This window comes from Protopterus annectens, chromosome 5.part1 (assembly GCF_019279795.1).
Source record: "Protopterus annectens isolate FY-2018-M chromosome 5.part1, PAN1.0, whole genome shotgun sequence".
NCBI classification, from domain to species: domain Eukaryota; kingdom Metazoa; phylum Chordata; order Ceratodontiformes; family Protopteridae; genus Protopterus; species Protopterus annectens.
Genome location: NC_056736.1, coordinates 435,617,914 through 435,637,996, shown reverse-complemented (window position 1 = coordinate 435,637,996; position 20,083 = coordinate 435,617,914). Strand labels below are relative to the sequence as shown.

Here is a 20,083-nt window from a genome sequence, read left to right as displayed (position 1 = left end):
AACTAACAGCCAACAATGTTCAGAGCTAGTCCACAATGATACTGCTCAGTCTTTCGTAAAGGAAAGAACTAATATCCTAACTGACAACTATAGTGCACCTTTTACTCTAGCCCCAGTTATTGCTGTTCCACAAATTCCCTAGCGACAGCTACTCCTTTAATTACTATGGAAAATGTCCTGTCAGCACTCTCAAAGAACACCTCATTTATGGGCCCAGATAACATACCAGGTTGGCTGATTATCAGTGCCAAATATGTTCTATCTGATTTCTTACTTAAACTCTTTAATCCAAGCCCTATCCGCTGATTACTTAGAAAACTGCCATTGTAATGACATTGCATAAGGGTAGCCCTAAAACAGACCCTGGTAAATATAGACTCAGTTTCACTAGCCTCATATTTAAAGCTACAGAATGTACTTTCTCAGACTTCAGTTAAACTGGACAATAAAAATCTGTTAACCGTGGACATTAATTGACTTGGCTTTATCAAAGAATGGCCTTGCATCTTTAACATGATTACATTCTTTGAAAAAAAACTAATCAAATGAATGGATACTGGTCACATACTACATACTGCATATCGAGACCTGGTCAGGCCTTTGACCCTATTTCCCATCCAGGCATTATTGACAAACTTGTACTTCTGACTATAAATGCTTATGTATGGCAGATAGCTAACTGGTTGTCTGTCAGAACCCATGTGTTTAGAATTATAGGTGCCACTTCTGGAAGTAAAATATTTACCAGTGGTATTTCACAGGGCTTAGTGCTGGGCCTCTCCTATTTTTCATCTGTTTCTCAGACCTTCAGGCCAGCATTCCTGGTCAATGATTATCTACATTTGCAGAGGATTGTAAATTAGGAGTTGTTGTTCAATCTTCCACTGCTTCAGAATTGCTCCAGTACTGGTTAGACCATGTTAACTACTGGTACAAGGATAATGGTCTCAAATTAAATGTGAAACAAATGTAGTATAGCTTATTTTGGTAAACCAAACTTTTTTCCCATCGTATATAGGTTCATAGGTTCATATACGTTTACTAGGCTAATGACCACAAGGGCCTTTTTAAGCCTAGCAATGCATCCCAAATCTCTGACAAGTTCTGATACCTTTGATAACTGTAAGCAGGGGCTTGAGAGATGAAACATTTATAAACAAGGGCCTGGGAGATGAACCACTTACAGGCTGCTTGTGTCCATTAGAGACATGGGTGCCAAACCAGGGATGAATTTCCTGCTCCCCATCCAGTTGTCAAAGTTGCACTTGATTTGGTTTAGGGAGGAGCTCTGCTTCACATAGATGGTGCGCTTTTTTCAGAAATGGGGTAGTCTCTGGGATACATACCTGTCTCTACAACAGGTCGTATTTATATCACAGGCAAGGTTTAAGTCTTTACAATGGGTAGTTCTGGTGGTGTTTATTTTGCGAATATGAAGGAAGCCCGGCAGAGTGGGGTCTGATAATGTCCTGTATGCCAGACATAGATCTCCCCTCAAAAGCCTGTAGGAGACAGAATACAGGGATAGGGCCTTGAGGTGGTCTGCATAGGACATTTTGCTTACACCATGTATTCTTTTAGTCAAGAACCTCTGTGGACATTCCAATTGTTGGATATGCCTGGTTAGGTACATACCAAAGAGGGCATTGTAGTCAATGATAGGTCTGATGAATGCAAAATACAGTGGAACAATGACTTCCTTGGACTTAGATGCCATACCTTTGTTTATAAGTTGTGCAACATGGAATGATTTCTTCACTACTTTAGCCAAGTGATGGTCAAAGGCTAGATTACTGTCTATGTGTCCCCCCAAGTCCCTGACTACAGGGTCAACTCTAAGGGATGTGTTATCAATATGATAGTTACCAGTGATAGATGACTTCCCAAAGGATACTACTATACATTACTTATATTAAGTTTTAGTCCATGGTAACACACTCCTCCAATCAGGCACTGTTGTAAAAGATCTTGGGACTCTTGGTGATAATTCCTTATCTTTAGATTATCATGTCACCACAGTGGTTAGAAAGTCATTCTTTCTGGCTCAAATCATTTCCAAAGTCATGTACCCTAGAGCAAAAGAAGTCCTTATTTCCCTTTACTTATTTCTCATCAGGCCCATTATTCCCTTTGATATGTATTTGCCTAATCATATAAGTCAACTTGAGATACATCGGAGGTTTCTAACTGAAAAGCTTATTGGCTTCACAATTCTTAGTTATGAGGAAAGACTGGCAACCACCTTTCTATATTAATTTTCTTATAGACTCTTCCATGGGGATCTGTGTCGATTATCACATATCCACTATTGTATTTATTTATGTATTGATTGCTTGATTGATTGACATTTGTTGACCAGGAAAGTCCATGAGGTCAGAAACCCATTTTCAGTGGAGGCCTGGGTAGAAAAGCTCCAAAGATAGTACAGATTTACAAAGTGATACTTTACAATAATAGAAAAATGAAAAAAATTATACAATCTTAGTAATTAATAAGAAGCAAAATAAGGCATTTAAACAATCATATTTGGTGTTGGTATTGTATATACAAAAATTTGATAGCATATTGTATGCTATAGGAACAACAGTTTATAGCAATCAATTCTTTTCCGGATTCTGGTAGAAGACAGGATAAAAGTTAAGCTACTAATTGTAAAGAATAAGACAGTGAAGGAGATTCAGATTAGATTCTGTAGAGTAAAGGAAGACCTTTTTCATCACCCTGCTTATAGCTCAAAGTATGACATCCAGGTTCAGGAATTTAATCATTCCACTGCTCTTGACTCTCAGTAGACTGATCATTGAATATAATACTCATTTCCGTATGTACCTATTGAAATACTTGGCACAACTGAAATGACCGCAATGCTGCTTCATTAAAAAAATCAAGGGATGAAATCATAAAAAAATGCAGACCATAGCAAAGCTTTGACCCATTTCTCAGTATTGCACAAGCTCTACTAAGATGTAACCTGTGCCTCATGCATAGAGCCTCACCAGTCTCTATCCTGTCAGCCCTATTGCACATTCACAAGTCCAGCGGTAGCATAAAAACCCAATCAAGGAATTTCAATTTTTTTTCAACATAACAGGACATGTTGGAGGGACAGATATGTATCACAGAGACTACTGCTCCTATTGAACCTTCTTCCACTATGCATAAAGTAAAGTACTTCTCTTGCTCTATTCAAATGAAACTTTAATGACTGGATAGGAAAACATAAATTCACCCATGGCTCTTACAGAAAGTGGCAACAAGTAATTTTCAAACATATCCTTGTTCTTCTCCTGTGGGTTATTCATACTTAAGATATAAGGGCTAAGAACTACAAACGGAAAGTATGGCTAGGTTTTTAATAATCCTTGGAGCTCAATAGCCTAGAAAATACTTATGAACCTATGAACCCATGAAAAGTTCAACCCTATTTGACTTTGTATTATTTCAAAGGACAAAAGTTTCTTCAAATACAGGTAAAATAAACCAAATCTTCATCAGCAAATAAATAAGACCTGTTAGTATGATAGATTAATATCCCAATGTTTTCCACATCTCTGAAACAAACTTTCACTACTGCATGTCAGTAAGGGTAGTACCCTTGTCACCTTCAAGATGAACTTAGGCAAACGGTTGTTTTTGTGTTGCTCTCCTTGAGGCAGAAGGAAGCATATAAATATGGATTGTTGGCTAGGCTTGGAATTGTCGGCAAACTTACTGATTACTACTTACCTATGAACCTAAAGATAAATAGGTTACAGGAATTTTATGTATGGACACATGAGATATAGATGAGACATTGACTACATAGAGCCTTCATCCTTTGTTGTGCTAAACATACATTCAATAGTTCAGCAGTTGCTTTGAAACAAATATGTCCTGCCCAACATGTATGTTCTCCTGGCACATTGCACTTAATGCACAAGTGCTGCTAACAGGAAACAACAATGACATGGTTTACATATCCATGGCATTTTGTCCTACGTTATGCAAACACTTCCTCACTGTGTCATGCAGCATACTGCTAATGCAGTCTGTACTGGTGCTGCTATTACCAAATGGGATCAGTGGAACATATAGCTTGAACCATGTTTATGTGTAGTATAGCCCATGTAATACATATCTTTTTAGGCCGCTTTTGCGGGTTGTATTTTCTTTTATGTGTCTGCATGCATAAGAACAAAATACTTGTGTTTTGCTGTATATGCACTGTCACAGGCCACAAGAGTAGCTCCTGCAGAAGTGCTATGTCCTAGTAATATATTATCCACTCTATAATGCCGCTATCTTTGCAAAGGGCTCATTGTACTGTCTGCAGCATTTTGCAGGTGATGCTATCTTGTTGGTGTGCTGTGCAGTATGTCAATGTGTGTGTGTGTGTGTGTGTGTGTGTGTGTGTGTGTGTGTGTGTGTGTGTGTGTGTGTGTGTGTGTGTGTGTGTGTGTCTGTGTGTATGAGTGTGTCCATGACAATTGTTGGTGTTACTTGTCAGGGCTGGGGCTGACGTATTACACCATATAAACACAGGGTTTGAGGGCCAAGCTAATTAGATGGGTGTAGCTGCATAGGATGTTAAGAGAAAAGTACATCCGCATACAGGGTCATATAGCTATGTGTAGGACATACTGTTCTCACTGGCCAATACATTTCATACTGTAGGTGTTCGCAGAGCTCTCAAACAATTGGCTTTTATGCACTTCTGTCCTAACAAAGATAAGTATGTTAAACTGACTTTTTTTTACTTTTGTTAGATATTTAAGAGTACTGCTACTGTATTTACAAATTATTTATTGTATTTTTCTGCCCTTTATCATTATAATGGGCCCTGATTTTCGCTGGAATTAGTGCTGGTTTCTCTGCATTGTAGCCATTTTAAAAGGGCAGGTTTCTAACTAGTTTGCATGATTCTCCTGTTTGAATTCACTTTGGGCTAACTGTAGTGTGATTTTACATTAAGAAGGCCTTGGACTGCTTTTCTAGTGGGAGTAAAAAGTTACCTGGTCAGAGGTCTGTCTAAGCTGGGGATCACACAAGAAAGTTTTAAATGAGACTGCTGAATTGGTTAGAGAAGTATTTGCTTTATTTAATCTGTTTTCTCGGAATCTATTAATGTGGCTCATTTGTGCAGTGCTGCTCACCTCACAGAGGTGGTTAGCAGTGCCCAGTTTATATGCAGGGACACAGAATTGAAATTTTCCATATAAAACTAACCCTGAAATTTCCACAGTACATAGTTGCACAAAGAGCAACTAGTTGTGTACTGTGGACCCTCCCCTATGACTTGGGTCCTAAATAGCCCTGATTACATTCTATACTCTTACAGTGACCAAGCTAGCCAGCTCTACACCTCTCTTGTACCTTCCCCTTGTAGGACAAGAAATAAGGATCCATAGTCATGGACATGCACATTCCTGCTACCTCAGCAGCCAGCCAGGTGGATGTGTGTATCCTGAGGCAATACAGCAATCATGATTACTGACAACCACTTAATTTTTAAACAAACTCATATGGTGAGTAAGAGATGTAGTTACATAATGTCATTGGAGGCTAGGCTCTCACATAGAAGCACTTATAATAACAAACAGGCTGTCAGTAACATACACACACACACACACACACACACACACACACACACACACACACACACACACACACACACACACACACACACACACACACACACACTCACACACACAAACACACACACACACACACACACACACTACAACTACTTAACATAGTACGGACCACACTTATAGACCCGCATATGCTGAGGCTCTTAAATGTAATCTCCCTAAACAAGTAAGAAATACCAAACATTGTGTGAACAAAATGTATCCTCAGCAACCACAAGCTCTTTCAGCAAAACCAGTATCTAACACAACACATACAACCACATCCTACTGTGTCTCAGCTTTTAAGCATAAAGGGCACACCACCATACAGCCAAATATTATGGTTACATACACAGATATCCCACTAGCCAGGATAAATAAGGAAAGAGTCATGATCAGCTGTCTGTCAGGAGCCAGCATCCATCAGGTGGGTCTATATTAGATCACTGACCGCTGAAAGAAGCGAACGGTGATTAATTGACCCTATGTAAGTGAAAGCTTACAATCTCGAACTGTCAGAAAAGCAATTTTTTTCCTAGGGAAAAAAATCGCTGCTCCAAAACACATACACACAACACAAGCACACCAAACAAACAGCAATCCACACACATACAACTAAAATCTTACAACTAACCCTACACTAAACTATACACACACCACTAACTATCCACTTACCTTAACCCAAACCCTAACCGTAAGGTCCATCACTATCGCACACTCACCTCACCCGCTCCCTAACCCTAACTCACCTAACCTGCCCTAACCCTCACATCCACACAATCGCACACATACCTAACCCGTGCCCTAACCCTAACTCACCTAACCCACCCTAACCCTTACATCCACACAATCACACACTTACCTGATCCCGACCTGTAACTTTCCACTACAGCGCTGAAAATACCAAAGCAACAGAAACAGACAACCAAATTCTTTCCCTAGGAAAGAATTTGAGTTTCTGTTTCTTTGATATTTTCAGCTTTCACTCCGTAGGGTTTGATATTAGAACATTCGAAGGTTTTAAACCTCGATGTTCTAATATAGACCCCATCAGATAACACATGCACTGAGGTTGTTGAACCACAAGTACCAGTATGACTCAGTCATAGTTCATGTGTGCATAAACAACCTGAGACATGTCTCCCTGGACTACATGAGGAGAGACATGACTCTCAGACTATGTGTCCCAGACCTGTATGAGCCTAGCACTGCAACATTTTATCTTCTCCTAGGATGATGCCACAATATGAACAAAAAATAATTGACTTTAATAATTGGCTTAGATTATGGTGTCATTTGAAGGTGGTACAATATTTTTCATCCTGGGAGGATATGGTCAACGGACCATGCTGCTTTACCAGGGGATGGTCTGCAATTGTCCTGGCTGAGATTTTGCACATCAGCTAAAACCTTGTCCACTCCCATACTGCCTTTTACAGGCATTGCCAACTTGATAAACCTACTGACATAACACAACCAGCACAGAAAAATCTGAAGATATTGCTGTTCAATGGCAGGAGTCTAAACAAGAAACTTCACTCCCTGCAAGCTCTCCTCATCCTGGAAAAAAGTGTCTGTGCAGTTACTGAGACATGGTTTAAAGCCATCAAAAGCACACAAACAGTACAGGGCTACAATGCTTTCTGCACATGTAGACCAACTACTGCACAGGAAGGGACAAAAGGTAGAGATGTCTCTACATCAAAAAAAAATGCACCTCAAGACAGGTCTGTGAGTATGATGCACTTGAGGTTCTCCACATCAGAATCATCTTAGAAAAGTTCCATGCTATATCCTTACAAGATACATGTCCCTCTCTATGACCCAGGAAAATCATAATACATACTTAATTGTACTAGAAATGATACCCATTCAACCTAACACCATACTTATGGGTGACTTTAACTACCCCAGTAAAAACTGTGAATCATACACAACCACTAACATGCAAGTCCAAAGACTCCTGGACTTTGTAAATGCAAACACCTTAGACCATTTAGTTTGTACACCCACTAGTGGCACAAATATCCTTGACCTGGTTCTCACAAACATGACAGAACCCTGCACCCTCCCTTGTATGTCCACATAGTCAGGTCAGATCATAAAGCTGTCTCCTTTGACATTAAGGTAAAACCAGGAAACCAGGGACACCAGCTACTAAGTGACATCCTGGCAAAATTTCAAGCCCCCCGCCAACCCTGAGAACACCACTGCTTATGCAAAATAATTCACAGAAACCCTATATAGTCATACTGGCAGCTTTATAGAGACAGCTGTACCTACTTGGATTAAGCACGGGATCAACTCAAAACACAACCCACCCTGGTGGAATCCCTACACTAGTATTTTAAATAAAAAGGAGGAAATTCTTATTAATTTAGGAAGTGCAATGACCAGTAAGGAAAAAAAATTCTTTATCAACCTAAACAAACAACTCTGGGAGATAATAAAGTCCTCCAATGCCAAACCTGAGGTAAAATTAATCTCCCAGCACATGGACAATCACAAAGCTTTCTTCACCTATGACTGTAACCTCAAAAGCAATACACAGCAATGCACAAATTGTAAATGGGGCTTCATATACAGAGCTGGAAGATATATCAAACCTCTTAGCCAACAAATTTAGCTCCAAATTTACCTCCCTTTCCCCTCCAGATGCCCCTCAGGAAATGCCCATGTCGATAACTCCCCCAGCTATCACTTAAGATCAGGTGTTCTAGGTGCTGTCCAAGGCCAAGTGCACTGCATTGATGCATGCTGGACTGATAATAACCCATAATGCCTCCTTAATAGCATGAAGCATGAACTATCAGGACCACTAGAAGTAATATTTAACCAGAGTCTCCAAACAAGCTTTGTACCAAATGAATGGAGGACTGCAACAGTTATCTTGCTGCACAAGGGTGGGCCATCCATGGACCCAGGGAATTATCGACTCAGAAGACTGACTAGCCTGATAAGCAAAGTTATGGAGATAATAATTATGGATATCTTAAATGACAACATAGGTAACCTACAGACATTTGACCCAAATCAGCTTAGGTTTGTCAAGGGCAGGTCTTGCCTAATGAACCTGGTGGACTTCTTTGAGAAAGTCGCCAAAACAATGGATGAGGGCAAAATGTTTCATACTGTCTACCTCAACCTGGCCAAAGCATTTGACCGAATACCACACTCAGGCATTGTAGAAAATCTTACTAAACTAGGTATAAACTCTACATCGCCCAATGGATTGCCAGCTGTCATGCAGACAGGGGTCCCAGGAAATTAGAATAGGACAGCCTTCCGCCACAAAAAAGCCATTTACTAGTGCGGTGCCTTTGGGCTCAGTACTGGAGCCACTCCTGTTTGGCATCTTATATTTGAGGTCAGGGCTAATGTTAAGGGCCTCTGACTGACCATATTTTTGGATGGTTGCACTCTTGGTGCAGTCACTAAATCCTCCCAAGACAGAAATATCCTCCAAGGAGACCTGACACAGACTAATAACTGGTGCCAGAGTCATGGTCTAAAACTCAGTGCCAAAAAATACATCATGGTTTCATGTGGAATGATGGCCACCCAGCAAACTATGACACTAGCAATACACCCCCAAAGAGTAGACTCTGTAGGCCGGATTTGGGAATGCATGTAGCCAGTGATTTGGCATTTAACCGTCATGTGTCTATTGTAGTGAGGATATAATTCTATGCTGCGCAACTTATAAGCAGGGGTATGAAATCTAGATCAAACATGTCATCATTCCATTGTACTCTGCTCTTATAAGAACAGTCATTTAATACAATGTCCCCTTTGGCATGTACCTGGTCAGACATATGCAACAAATGAAGCATCCTTAGAGATTTCTCACTGAAAGAATACATGGCGTGGAAAACAATCCTATATAGGATAGACTCTATTAGGATAAGAACTAAATCTGCTCCTTGGCTCTCTAAAGAATCTAAGCAAAAAATCCATCTCAGAAATAAAATCTGGAACAAATCTCGCTTAACTAAAAACTCTCCTGATCACCAACACTACAAACAACTGAGAAATGAGACTAAAAAAGCAATATTGACTGATAAAAAAAGCTATTACCTACAATCTCAGCAAACACACCAGAATAACCCACAAAAGTTCTGGGCAAACATTAATCAGTTACTTCAGCCCGGTCAATCTATCACACCCAACCCACAAGGCACAGACAAAGAGAACCCCAAGCAAATTGCTAATGACTTTAATTCCTTTTTGACCAAAGCAATTCAAACTCTTGCCAGTCACCTCTCTAGTCAAAACGCAACTATATCTAATTCTAACTCAAACCCACCACCCCTATTTCTTTTCCAACCTGTCCCAACAGCTTATATTCTCTCCTTCATCCAAAAACTCAAACCATGTACTCCCTCTGCTGACTTACTACCCGCAGAATACTTACAATTAGCAGCCAAATCCATAGCCTACCCTATCTCCATACTAATCAATAGAACCATCACTGAGGGATATGTCCCTAAACTTTGGAAAGTCTCCCATATTATTCCCTTCATAAGGGTGGTAATTCTACTGAACTCTCCAACTATCACCCCATAGTCCTACTCTCTCCCTTATCTAAGATTATGGAAAGGTGCATCCACAAGCAACTGCTTGACCACCTTCTCCAAAATAACTTGCTCTCTAATACCCAACATGGTTTCAGACCTTGCCACAGTACCACCACTGACCTCCTTTCCTTTACAGACAACATCAACAACAAACGTAACCTTAACACCCTTTCCTCTGCACTTTTTTTAGACCTGTCCAAGGCTTTTGACATGGTCAATCATCAAATACTCATACATATTTTTCAATCTCTGTCACTTGACATTCTACCTATTAAATGATTTGAGTCCTACTTAAATAACAGACATCAAGCTGTACTCTGGAACTCCACTTAATCTACCCATCTACCTGTTAACATTGGTGTCCCTCAAGGGTCCATACTGGGTCCTCTCCTGTTTTATTTATTCATCAATGACCTCCACCAAGCAGTTCCCCAAGCTACATGCATACAATATTCAGATGATTCCACACTTAATTGCTCAGCCACCACATCTATATCAGAACTTCACTCTCTGACACAACACATATTTAACTCTGTTGAACAATGGTTTACACAATGCTGTCTCCTACCTAACCCAAAAAACCTAAACTCCTCCTTTTCACACCTACCAGTAAATCCCCCCAAATAGACTTTACAATAATATCTAAAAAATGGCACACCTATATCACAAGATCTTACTACCAAACTGCTAGGCATCACCATTGACAACAACCTTAACTTCGACACCCATATCAGCAACACCTTGAAAACTATTAATAAAAAATAGGCTCTCTTTACAGAATCAAACCCTACCTCACTCCAGCAACTAGAATAACTATTGCCCACTCCCACCTAATCTCTTCCCTTCTCTATGCCTCACCCATATTTACTAACCTGTCAAAAAATAATCTTATGAAATTAGAAAACTCCTACAATAGCATAGCCAGGTTTGCTACAGGTAACCCTTTCAGAACCCACCACTGTATTAATCTAAAGCAACTAGGCTGGCTTGAACTTCAGCAGCAGCTGAAAATTAATCAACTAGCCATCACCCATAATATACTGTATCAACCTGCCAAAACACCTATTCTATCTACTCTTATTTACCCTTACCATAACCTGAAGTCTCTAAGATCCGCACACAAACTTCTTGTAAATATTGACAAAGCAAACAACAAGGCTGGAGACTGCCTCTTCTCTAATACTGTTGGAAAAAACTGGAACCTACTTCCCTCTGAACTATCTACAATTCCCTCCATAACTCTTTTTAAAAAGAATCTTAAGCTCTTCCTCAAAATACAGTGGTTGTGCCCCTGTACTAATCCTGACTGACTATCTAGCTCTTGATACATGACTCAATCCTTACCTTCAGAACCCTGCATTTACTTCAACTTAACATCTAATGATCTATTTCTCCATCATAGTATTAATTACTACTATTACTACTATATAAAAAAAAAAAAATATATATATATATATATATATTGCACGTTTTACTACTAGATGTATTACATAACTGCTACCTCTTCTTACTTTCCTTTATCTGCACTTACTGTACATTATGCTATTATTCTTTCTGAATGTCTACTTGTAACAGTATTGTACTAATCAAGTATAATATACTGCATGTTTATACTTTATTAATATGTGACCAGTTATATTTTTTTTCTTTATCGTTTTTTTCTCTTTTACTGTAAATGTATTTGCATTTTAAACATGTATTTATTTGATGTGAATTTATTTTAACTGTTTGGAGCTTATCTCCCAGGGCATCTACTTAAAATGGACATATATCCAGCTAGACTAGTCCGGTCAACAAATGTAAAACAAAATAAAAATAAATAAATATAGACTGGCTCAAATCCTTGTCCTTATATTCATTCTCCTACAAACTGCTGACAGGTGACCTATGCATGGTTTACAAAGCATCCTCCAATCCAGCTCTAATGGACTTGTTGCACATCTGTAAAACAAAGAGCATCAGGATCACCCAATCCAGGACCTAAATCTTGAATGCAACATAAATAGGACATGCTGGAGTGACAAGTATGTGTCTCAGAGGATCCTCCCTCTCTGGAACAGGCTTTTCATCCATGTGAAGCAGAGTTCATCTCTGCATTTATTCAAGCAAAACTTGGGTCAGTGAAAGGGGAACTGCAAATATACCCTTGGTCTGGCACCTACATCTCTATCTTGTAAGTGCTCAGTCAGCCATGTTGAAGTATATATACCCCATAAAACCCTTGGAAACAAAAACCTATGAACTTTTGCTGGAAAGCACGACTAGGCTCAAAATGTCCTCTTGGGTCAATGGTCTAGTATTCTAGTATGATACTATACTATGATGATGGACACACATGTACAACATTTCTGTGTGATATGCATAAGGCTGATAAGTGATTAGATGGTTGGAATACAACATTGCTACTTTGCCAGCATCACTGTCATGTTATTTGCATAATACCTACTATGCCTTGCAGCATTCATAGATAGATTTTATGATAAAAAGCAGCACCGGTTTGCATACTGGAGTATTACAGTTGCGGTATGCAGTGATGTAAGAGTTGCCCAGTGCAATGTGAAGAGATAACTTGGAATAGTTTCGCATGAAATGTTAATTACCACAAGTGAACTATCTAGTGAATGTATATATATACATTACTGTGGAGTGTATCTGTAGTGCTTATATGTGTATGAAATTTTTGCTTTTGTGTCATACATTTTACATGTGGTTTGTAGTATTGTTAGTATACCATTTATGTATCTGTGTTTATGAAGACATCTGCAGAGTATGTAATGACTATGCTTATGTGGAGTATGCTTTTTCTGTGCATTATTTTCACTATGAAAACGGGTAGTACTACTGAGAGTATTATTTACTGTTTCCTACAGACCTGTTGCAATATGTCTCTGCCATTGTTCCTTACTTACTTACTTGTTCCTGTGATAGAGCGAGAAATAGAGCTGAAACTAAGGAGTCAGTCACAGGTTCTATTTACTGTGTCTAAAAAGGAGATGAGGGCAATGTTGGTGCTATGCACAGACCTAAAGATGTGCTTAGTGGGAGAAAGCAATTGGTATTTAACTAGATTTATGAGCTGTGTGTGGATGCACTTCTCTAATATTTTAGAGATAGGAGAAAGAATGGCAATAGTATGGAAGTTTGAGATGTCAGAGTTGTTGCTGCCTTTATGTAGAGGAATGACAAATGATTTTTTTTCCAGATATCTGGTATCCAGGATTATTGAATGGACCTGTTCAGGAGTATGCTTATAGGGTAAACTATGGAAGGGGCTGCTAGTTGGAGGTATTCTGCAGGTAGACTATCAGGACAGTGAAATTATTAGTTCCCTAGGCTTAAATACTTATAAAGGACTTACAAGGAATATCATTTTTAATCCACCCCTCCATCCCATCTTGACTAATTTTAATAGTTTACTCGAGAATGAGATAAAACAATACTTTAAGATCAAGAGATGGTACAGAGATAATTTAAGCCATGATGAGAGATGTTTACTTCAGGCTCTAAGTGAAAGAAAGGCTTTATGAATTATGAAGCCTGATCGGGGGGGGGGGGGATGTAGTTATCATGGAACAGTGGAACTACACAGGTAAAATGCTGGAAATACTCAATGAGGAAGGTAGATATTGTCAAGTTTCCCGAAATTAAATTGAGGTAGCATACAAGAAAATAGATATAATCCTGGAGGTTAACCTTTTACAAGGTATGATAGATCTAAAAACTACAATTTTTTTATGATTAAAAAAAACATCATCTTGGGAATCTTTAGAATCCCCAAGGTACACAAGAATGTGGTAGACCCCCCACTGAGACCGATTGTAGCATCGACTGGCTCTAAGACCCAGCCTTTGGCAATGTACATAGATTACAAATTGAAACCTTGTAATGGTCTTTACCATCATATTTTGATAGATTCTTAGGATTTAGTGATGGGTGCATTAGTGTTTGATGCCAGTTTAAGTTTAATCACTATTGATGTAAAATACCTTTTTTTTCAGTGATTCCTCACCAGACAGGATTGGCCTGATTTGAGGAGATATTGGCCAGCTTTGATTTCCTATCTAGGAATGAATTCAGGCTCATTTTGGAAAATATGGAACTCATCTTGAAAAATAACTTTATTTACTTCCAAGGTCAATACTACAAACAGTTAGATGGTGTGACAATGGGTGCTGCTTGTGCCCCGATATATGCTAACCTTGTATTACTATATTGAGAAATCCAATATATATTTAAGTGTGAATACTACAAATATATTTGGGCTTACTATCGTTACCTGGATGACATCTTTATTGTATGGCAGGGCTGTATTGATCTGGTGGATAATTTAATGGAATATTTACAGACCACCACTGATGTCTTGTTATTTACGCATACAGTGGATAACTCTTCCATCTCATACTTGGATGTGCATATTTCCAAAGATGTTGAGAACCATAATTTTGTATCTAGAATCCACAGGAAATACTATTTTTCCAGTTCATATTTATACTTTAACAGCAATCGTCTGTATTTCCAGAAGAAAATTATAATTAAAGGTCAAATGGTTAGGGCTGCCCGGATGACTTCAGCTAAAGAAGAACTGATTCAAGAGCTAGATTACATAAAAAATGTGTTTATTCTTAGGAAATATCCTACACCCCTCATTGAGCCCATTAAGAGAAATTGTAAAAGGATGGGGTTCAAAATATTATTCCTTGATCAATGGCTGGGTATTGAATACGAACACGACTTTACCAGGGACCTCAGTCGATATTAATAATGTGGGTTCCACAAGTGTTTCATATATGTTTTTTGTGACAAGATACAATCGGGATTCATCACAAATACAACAAATTATTACAAAAATATTGGAATATGTTTGCAGTTATGCTCAGTACTCTCAGGGTATTTCAAAATCCCTTTAAAGTTAGTTTTAGAAGAGGGGCTAATTTTAAAAATTCATTTGAAAAGGCAGCGCAACACAATAATTACAATATGAAGGCAAAAAAGGGAACTTTTAAATGTTGTAGTTGTACACAGTGTTGTATGGTTGTTAATGCTACTGAGTTATTTTTACCCAGCCTGAACAGATATATTCCAACCGATGGATACTATAATTGTGTTTCAAAGGGGGTGATATACATGGCATTCTGTGCAATCTGCTATGCATTCTATATTGGGAAAACCAAAAGATGCTTAAGGCAAAGAATATACGAACATGTATATGATATGAATAAAGGAAAGGATACTGATGCCCTGTATAGGCACATGATTGTGTGTCCTGAAGCAAAATTTAAATTTTGGATTACAGATCAGGTTAAACCCCTGGAATGGTGAGGGGACTGGGAAACAAAACTTGAGTACCAGTAACTGGTATGGCAATTGGTTTTTGATGCTTGTACAAGTTCAGGGTTGAATGACCACATTTCCATAGTCCCTACATTAAAAATGAGAGCTAATTTGTTATGATTATTTATTATATATAATTTTAAACTAGGCATGTATATATGTGTGTATATATATATATATATATATATATATATATATATATATATATAGATATATATATATATATATCTATATATATATATATATATATATATATATATAGTTGCTTATTAGGATAGATACATTAGTGGTGTTTTAACATTCACTAAGCAATTTCTAAGCTATCATTTTAAAAGTTGTATTAAGTCATTAACACTGTTTTTAACCAATCAGCATGGAATGATGTGCATTTAAACTGAGACTGTGTTTAACATAATTATTCTGAGGAAGTTTCTGTTGGTGAAACTGAAGCACTAAATCCTGTCTGCATATATGTTTTTGTGGAATTAAAACTTTTTTTCCCTTTCGGTGCGTTCCGATTTTATTATTTTGGGTATGGACCTTTACTGGGTTTTCCTGCAGTGCTGTGGTTACTACATTGTGTGTATAGTAACACTGATGCCATACAACTCTCACAACCTTTTCTCCCCATGTATTGACTTTGTACGGCTTGCATCTGACAGATTCAGGCCTGAACTAAAACTGTGGGTTCTACAGCATTTACAAGGTAAATCTTGGCCCTGGGTTGTATTGTGTAATAATATGAATGACTGGCATATCCTTGGATTTCATGACTTGGTACTGTAAGCAAGTAAAAGATGGGAGATTTGTACAGAAATTACTGTAACATGTGACAGCAGAGACTTATTTAACTTATATGCCTCCATTATTTAGTAGGCCTTACGCATCAAAGATTCACACAGTCATACCTCTCAAAAGTACTGATCGTCAATGCATGCCCTCAGTTTAGCACTATATGTTTGTACTGGAAAATTGTTAAAGAGAGAAGTTAGAAAGTAATGCTACACATTACGTTTTCAAATATCACAAACTTCACAAGATCATTCACTAAAAAGTTGGGAAATTTTGATGCTAACTTTCCAAGGCCAATATAAGTCAAAACTACATTTATCAGTTCAATACCACAAATGCAGATACACTAAGCAATAAGTCAGCTATGCACCCTGCATCAGACACAAAGCTGATGTATCCCTGAATCCAAAAGATAGGAAACAGGGATATGGCACAGTTATCATCACTTGAACAGGGTGTTGTGTGTGTGGGGAACAGGTAATCTAGGCTGACACAAAAGGGATGTGAGTGTGTGTGAGTAAGAAAGAGAAGCAGGCAGACATTTGAATAAAACAACAAATGGCCAGTGAGACAAAATTAGTTTTAAGCTGCACGGCTGAACCCTGAAACTGTTGTGTGTGGATCTGTAGAGGTCCCTGAGGTGAAATTGGTGTGTGAATGTCTGCATAAACACAGCCAAGCTCTGTGGTAGCTCTACATCTTGGTATGTCAGACAGATGTGAGCCATGCATAGTTGAAGTGGCAGTTCACCGTTGTCAATCTGGCTCTTTCAGGAGTTGCACTGGTACATCCACACCCACGATCAGATGCACTGCTGCTACCTGAACGTCACTGATGTCTGCTGGAGAAGCTCCCTTCATGGGAATGCCCACGACCACAACTCCATGCCTGCCACATCTGGGTGTGGACAGCTCACCCAATGATGGAGTAGTGGAAGCACTGCCACTATGGGACCATGATCGGGCACGGCCACATTGGCTAACAGCAGATGATGTGACAGACCTATGCCCATGCGGATGCTATTCCCCTTCCAGCAGATGTTCCATCACAGACAATGCTTGTTCCATGAAAGACAACCCTCATTCCCTCACAGACCCCTCATGATACAATGTGTCATTCATCCAATCCACTGAATCAGCAACATGAAGGACAGTCATGCATGTCATCCTTTGCCACATATACAACCCTGAGCATTTGTCTGGAGCATCTATGGGAACAGGCCTGTGCCTCCATGATGGCCCTAAACATACGCTGAGAGACACGGAAAGAGAGACCTGGATTGGGTGAAGGAGGGACAGCAGGCATCCTTTGAGCACCCCTAACAACCCTCCTTAGTGGCACTTCACCCATACTTTGGCTACGGCTAGAGTCAACAGGCACTAAAGCCACAGTAACTACACTTCCTTGATAGATTGTCTTGTCCTTCACCTGTACAATGTGTGTGGGCTCACTGGAATGGGTAGGCGTAGATCTACTGTCTGTGTCTGATAGAATTGCAGGGGGTGGCTGTATGTCAACCTCAGTGTCAGATTCATCCTCTGCACCCCCTGACTGTGCCTCTGTTTGGCCGCCATCATTATCAGAGTCTGCTGATGCACTGACATGAGGTGCCAGAGGTCCCACACTTCCACTGTCATGATCACTTGTGATGAATAACAACAAACACAGGAAAAAATTAATGCCTACACTACTATAGTCCAATATACGCTAACAAACTAACAGTGGTGTGACTATTACAGACAGTACAGCAATACACACAACAGGCCTGACATCAGCATCATGCACTAAAATATTTATTTAAATTGCTCAGCAGTACTGACATAAAATGTTTTGCTTACCATCTGCAGATGAGATTCTCCTCTGCAAGCCAGATGGTCCTGGAAGAAGTTAAGCATAAGGTAAGGGGAACATCATCACAATTAACAGTAACACAGGGGGTAATACTTTTACCTCTTTATATGTCCATTAAGTATACTTTCAACAAGAACTTGACTGACAATTCCAACCTAAGCTAATCAATCAGAACATATTGTTAACTGTAGAAATCTTCTATGCCCCCCACCAGAAAAACAATTCTGGTGACACAGAAGTAATGTATTGATTTCAATTATTTTACTCTACAACAATATTCAATTCTTGAGATAAAAAAGCCTACCTGGAAGCTCCTCCTGAGACATACTGGTAGTCGCTAACACTGTTTCACTAACAGCTAGTACATGCTGTTCTGCACTGTCCTGGGAGCTGTTTGGATCATTGACAGTGACCAGAAACTCTTCATTTGGTGTTAGTGATGGCTCCATAGCAGGCCCACCCCTGGTAACAGCCTACTGCAGCTGCTGTCCTCCATGCAGATGTAATCATGTCAGTAGCCTTATGGTGCACCTGCTCATATGTGCTGTCATGGCCACCCATGGCATTCACATCATTCACAATCTGGTGCCAAATTTGCATTCTGCATGCCATATCTCCCTGTTCCCTTTTAAGAAGGAGTCCACCATGATGCCTAAAGGGATACACTATCACCTGATTTTCAGCATCAGTGAAGAGTGGTCTCCAAGGATTGAGACACATGGGTGGCATACTTCTTGGTGTCCCAAAAGACAACAGAAGGATAATACATATAAGTGTCACGTAACTACAAAATAATTGTTCCCAGATAAAACAGAGAAGGTAGCGTCACAGTATTACCCACTGGAGAAACATAAAACAGTCTAGAAACGTGAAATAGAAGCATCAGGCTGGATGCAAAAAAGGAGAGTAACAATAGCAACATATCCTTATTTTTGCCATAACAGTAACTCAGCTTTGCTCCCCTGCCCCAAAGAAAAGGCAAAGTACACGTTTTGCTAACAAACCATCTTAAAATGAAACATCTGTACATACGTATAGGTTCATAGGTTGGTACTAGGCTATCAGCCCTAGGCCCTATACAAGCCTAGCCATAACAATTCCCTGGATATTTCTTCCCACAGTATTTACTTCCCTGGACCCCTGTCTAGCAGGGTGAATGACCTGATCCCCAGGGTGAATTTCCGATCTCCCATTCAATCGTCAAGGTTCCTTTTGAAGAGGGCCAAGGGGGCACTCTGCTTGACATGTATGGGCAGTCTATTCCAGAGTATGGGGAGTCTCTGGGTCAGGAACCTATCCCTCCAACATGTTTTGTTCATTGTGATGACAAGGTTTAGATCCCTGGAGCATGTGGCTCTGAGGGATTGGGATTTCTTTAAGTGGAGCATGTCCAACAGCTCAGGGTTTGACATGGCCTTGTATGTTAAGCAGAGATAACCCCTGAGTAGACGATATGCCAAAGAGTATAGCTGGAGTTTTTTTAGATGGTCAGCATAGGGCATCTGCTTTAGGCCTGTGATTCTTTTAGTGAAGTGTTTCTGTGGCGTTTCCAGTTGTTGCAGATGTCTTGTGAGGTACATACCAAATGGGGCATTGTACTCTATAATGGGCCTAATGAGTGATGAGTACAGTGGGACAATGACCTCCTTTTTCTGGATGAAAAGCCCTTAGTGATGAGGTGTGCCACATAGAAGGATTTCCTGACTATTGTGGTGATGTGGTTATTGAAGGTGAGACCACTGTCCAATTGTGTCCCTAAGTCTCTGATCACACTTTCAGTGTTTAATGTACTGCCACCTGTGTGGTAATTCATGGGTACATGGTTTTTCCCAAAGGGGACAACTATACATTTCTTGGCATTAAACTTGAGCCCATGGCTCTGGCACCAATCATCTGTTTCTGTAAGGCCCTTTTGTAAAATAT

The 20,083-nt window shown here is 39.4% G+C and overlaps 1 protein-coding gene across 1 annotated transcript in view; it reads right to left on the bottom strand.

Moving 5' to 3' along the window:
- LOC122803215 (olfactory receptor 151-like) overlaps window positions 1–18,609 on the bottom strand; it is a 34,533-nt gene extending 15,924 nt beyond the window's left edge. The window contains exon 1 of the mRNA XM_044072821.1: window positions 18,465–18,609. Within this exon, the coding sequence (XP_043928756.1) occupies window positions 18,465–18,609 (145 nt within the window). The remainder of the gene's footprint in view (window positions 1–18,464) is intronic.
- Window positions 18,610–20,083: the final 1,474 nt, after the last annotated feature.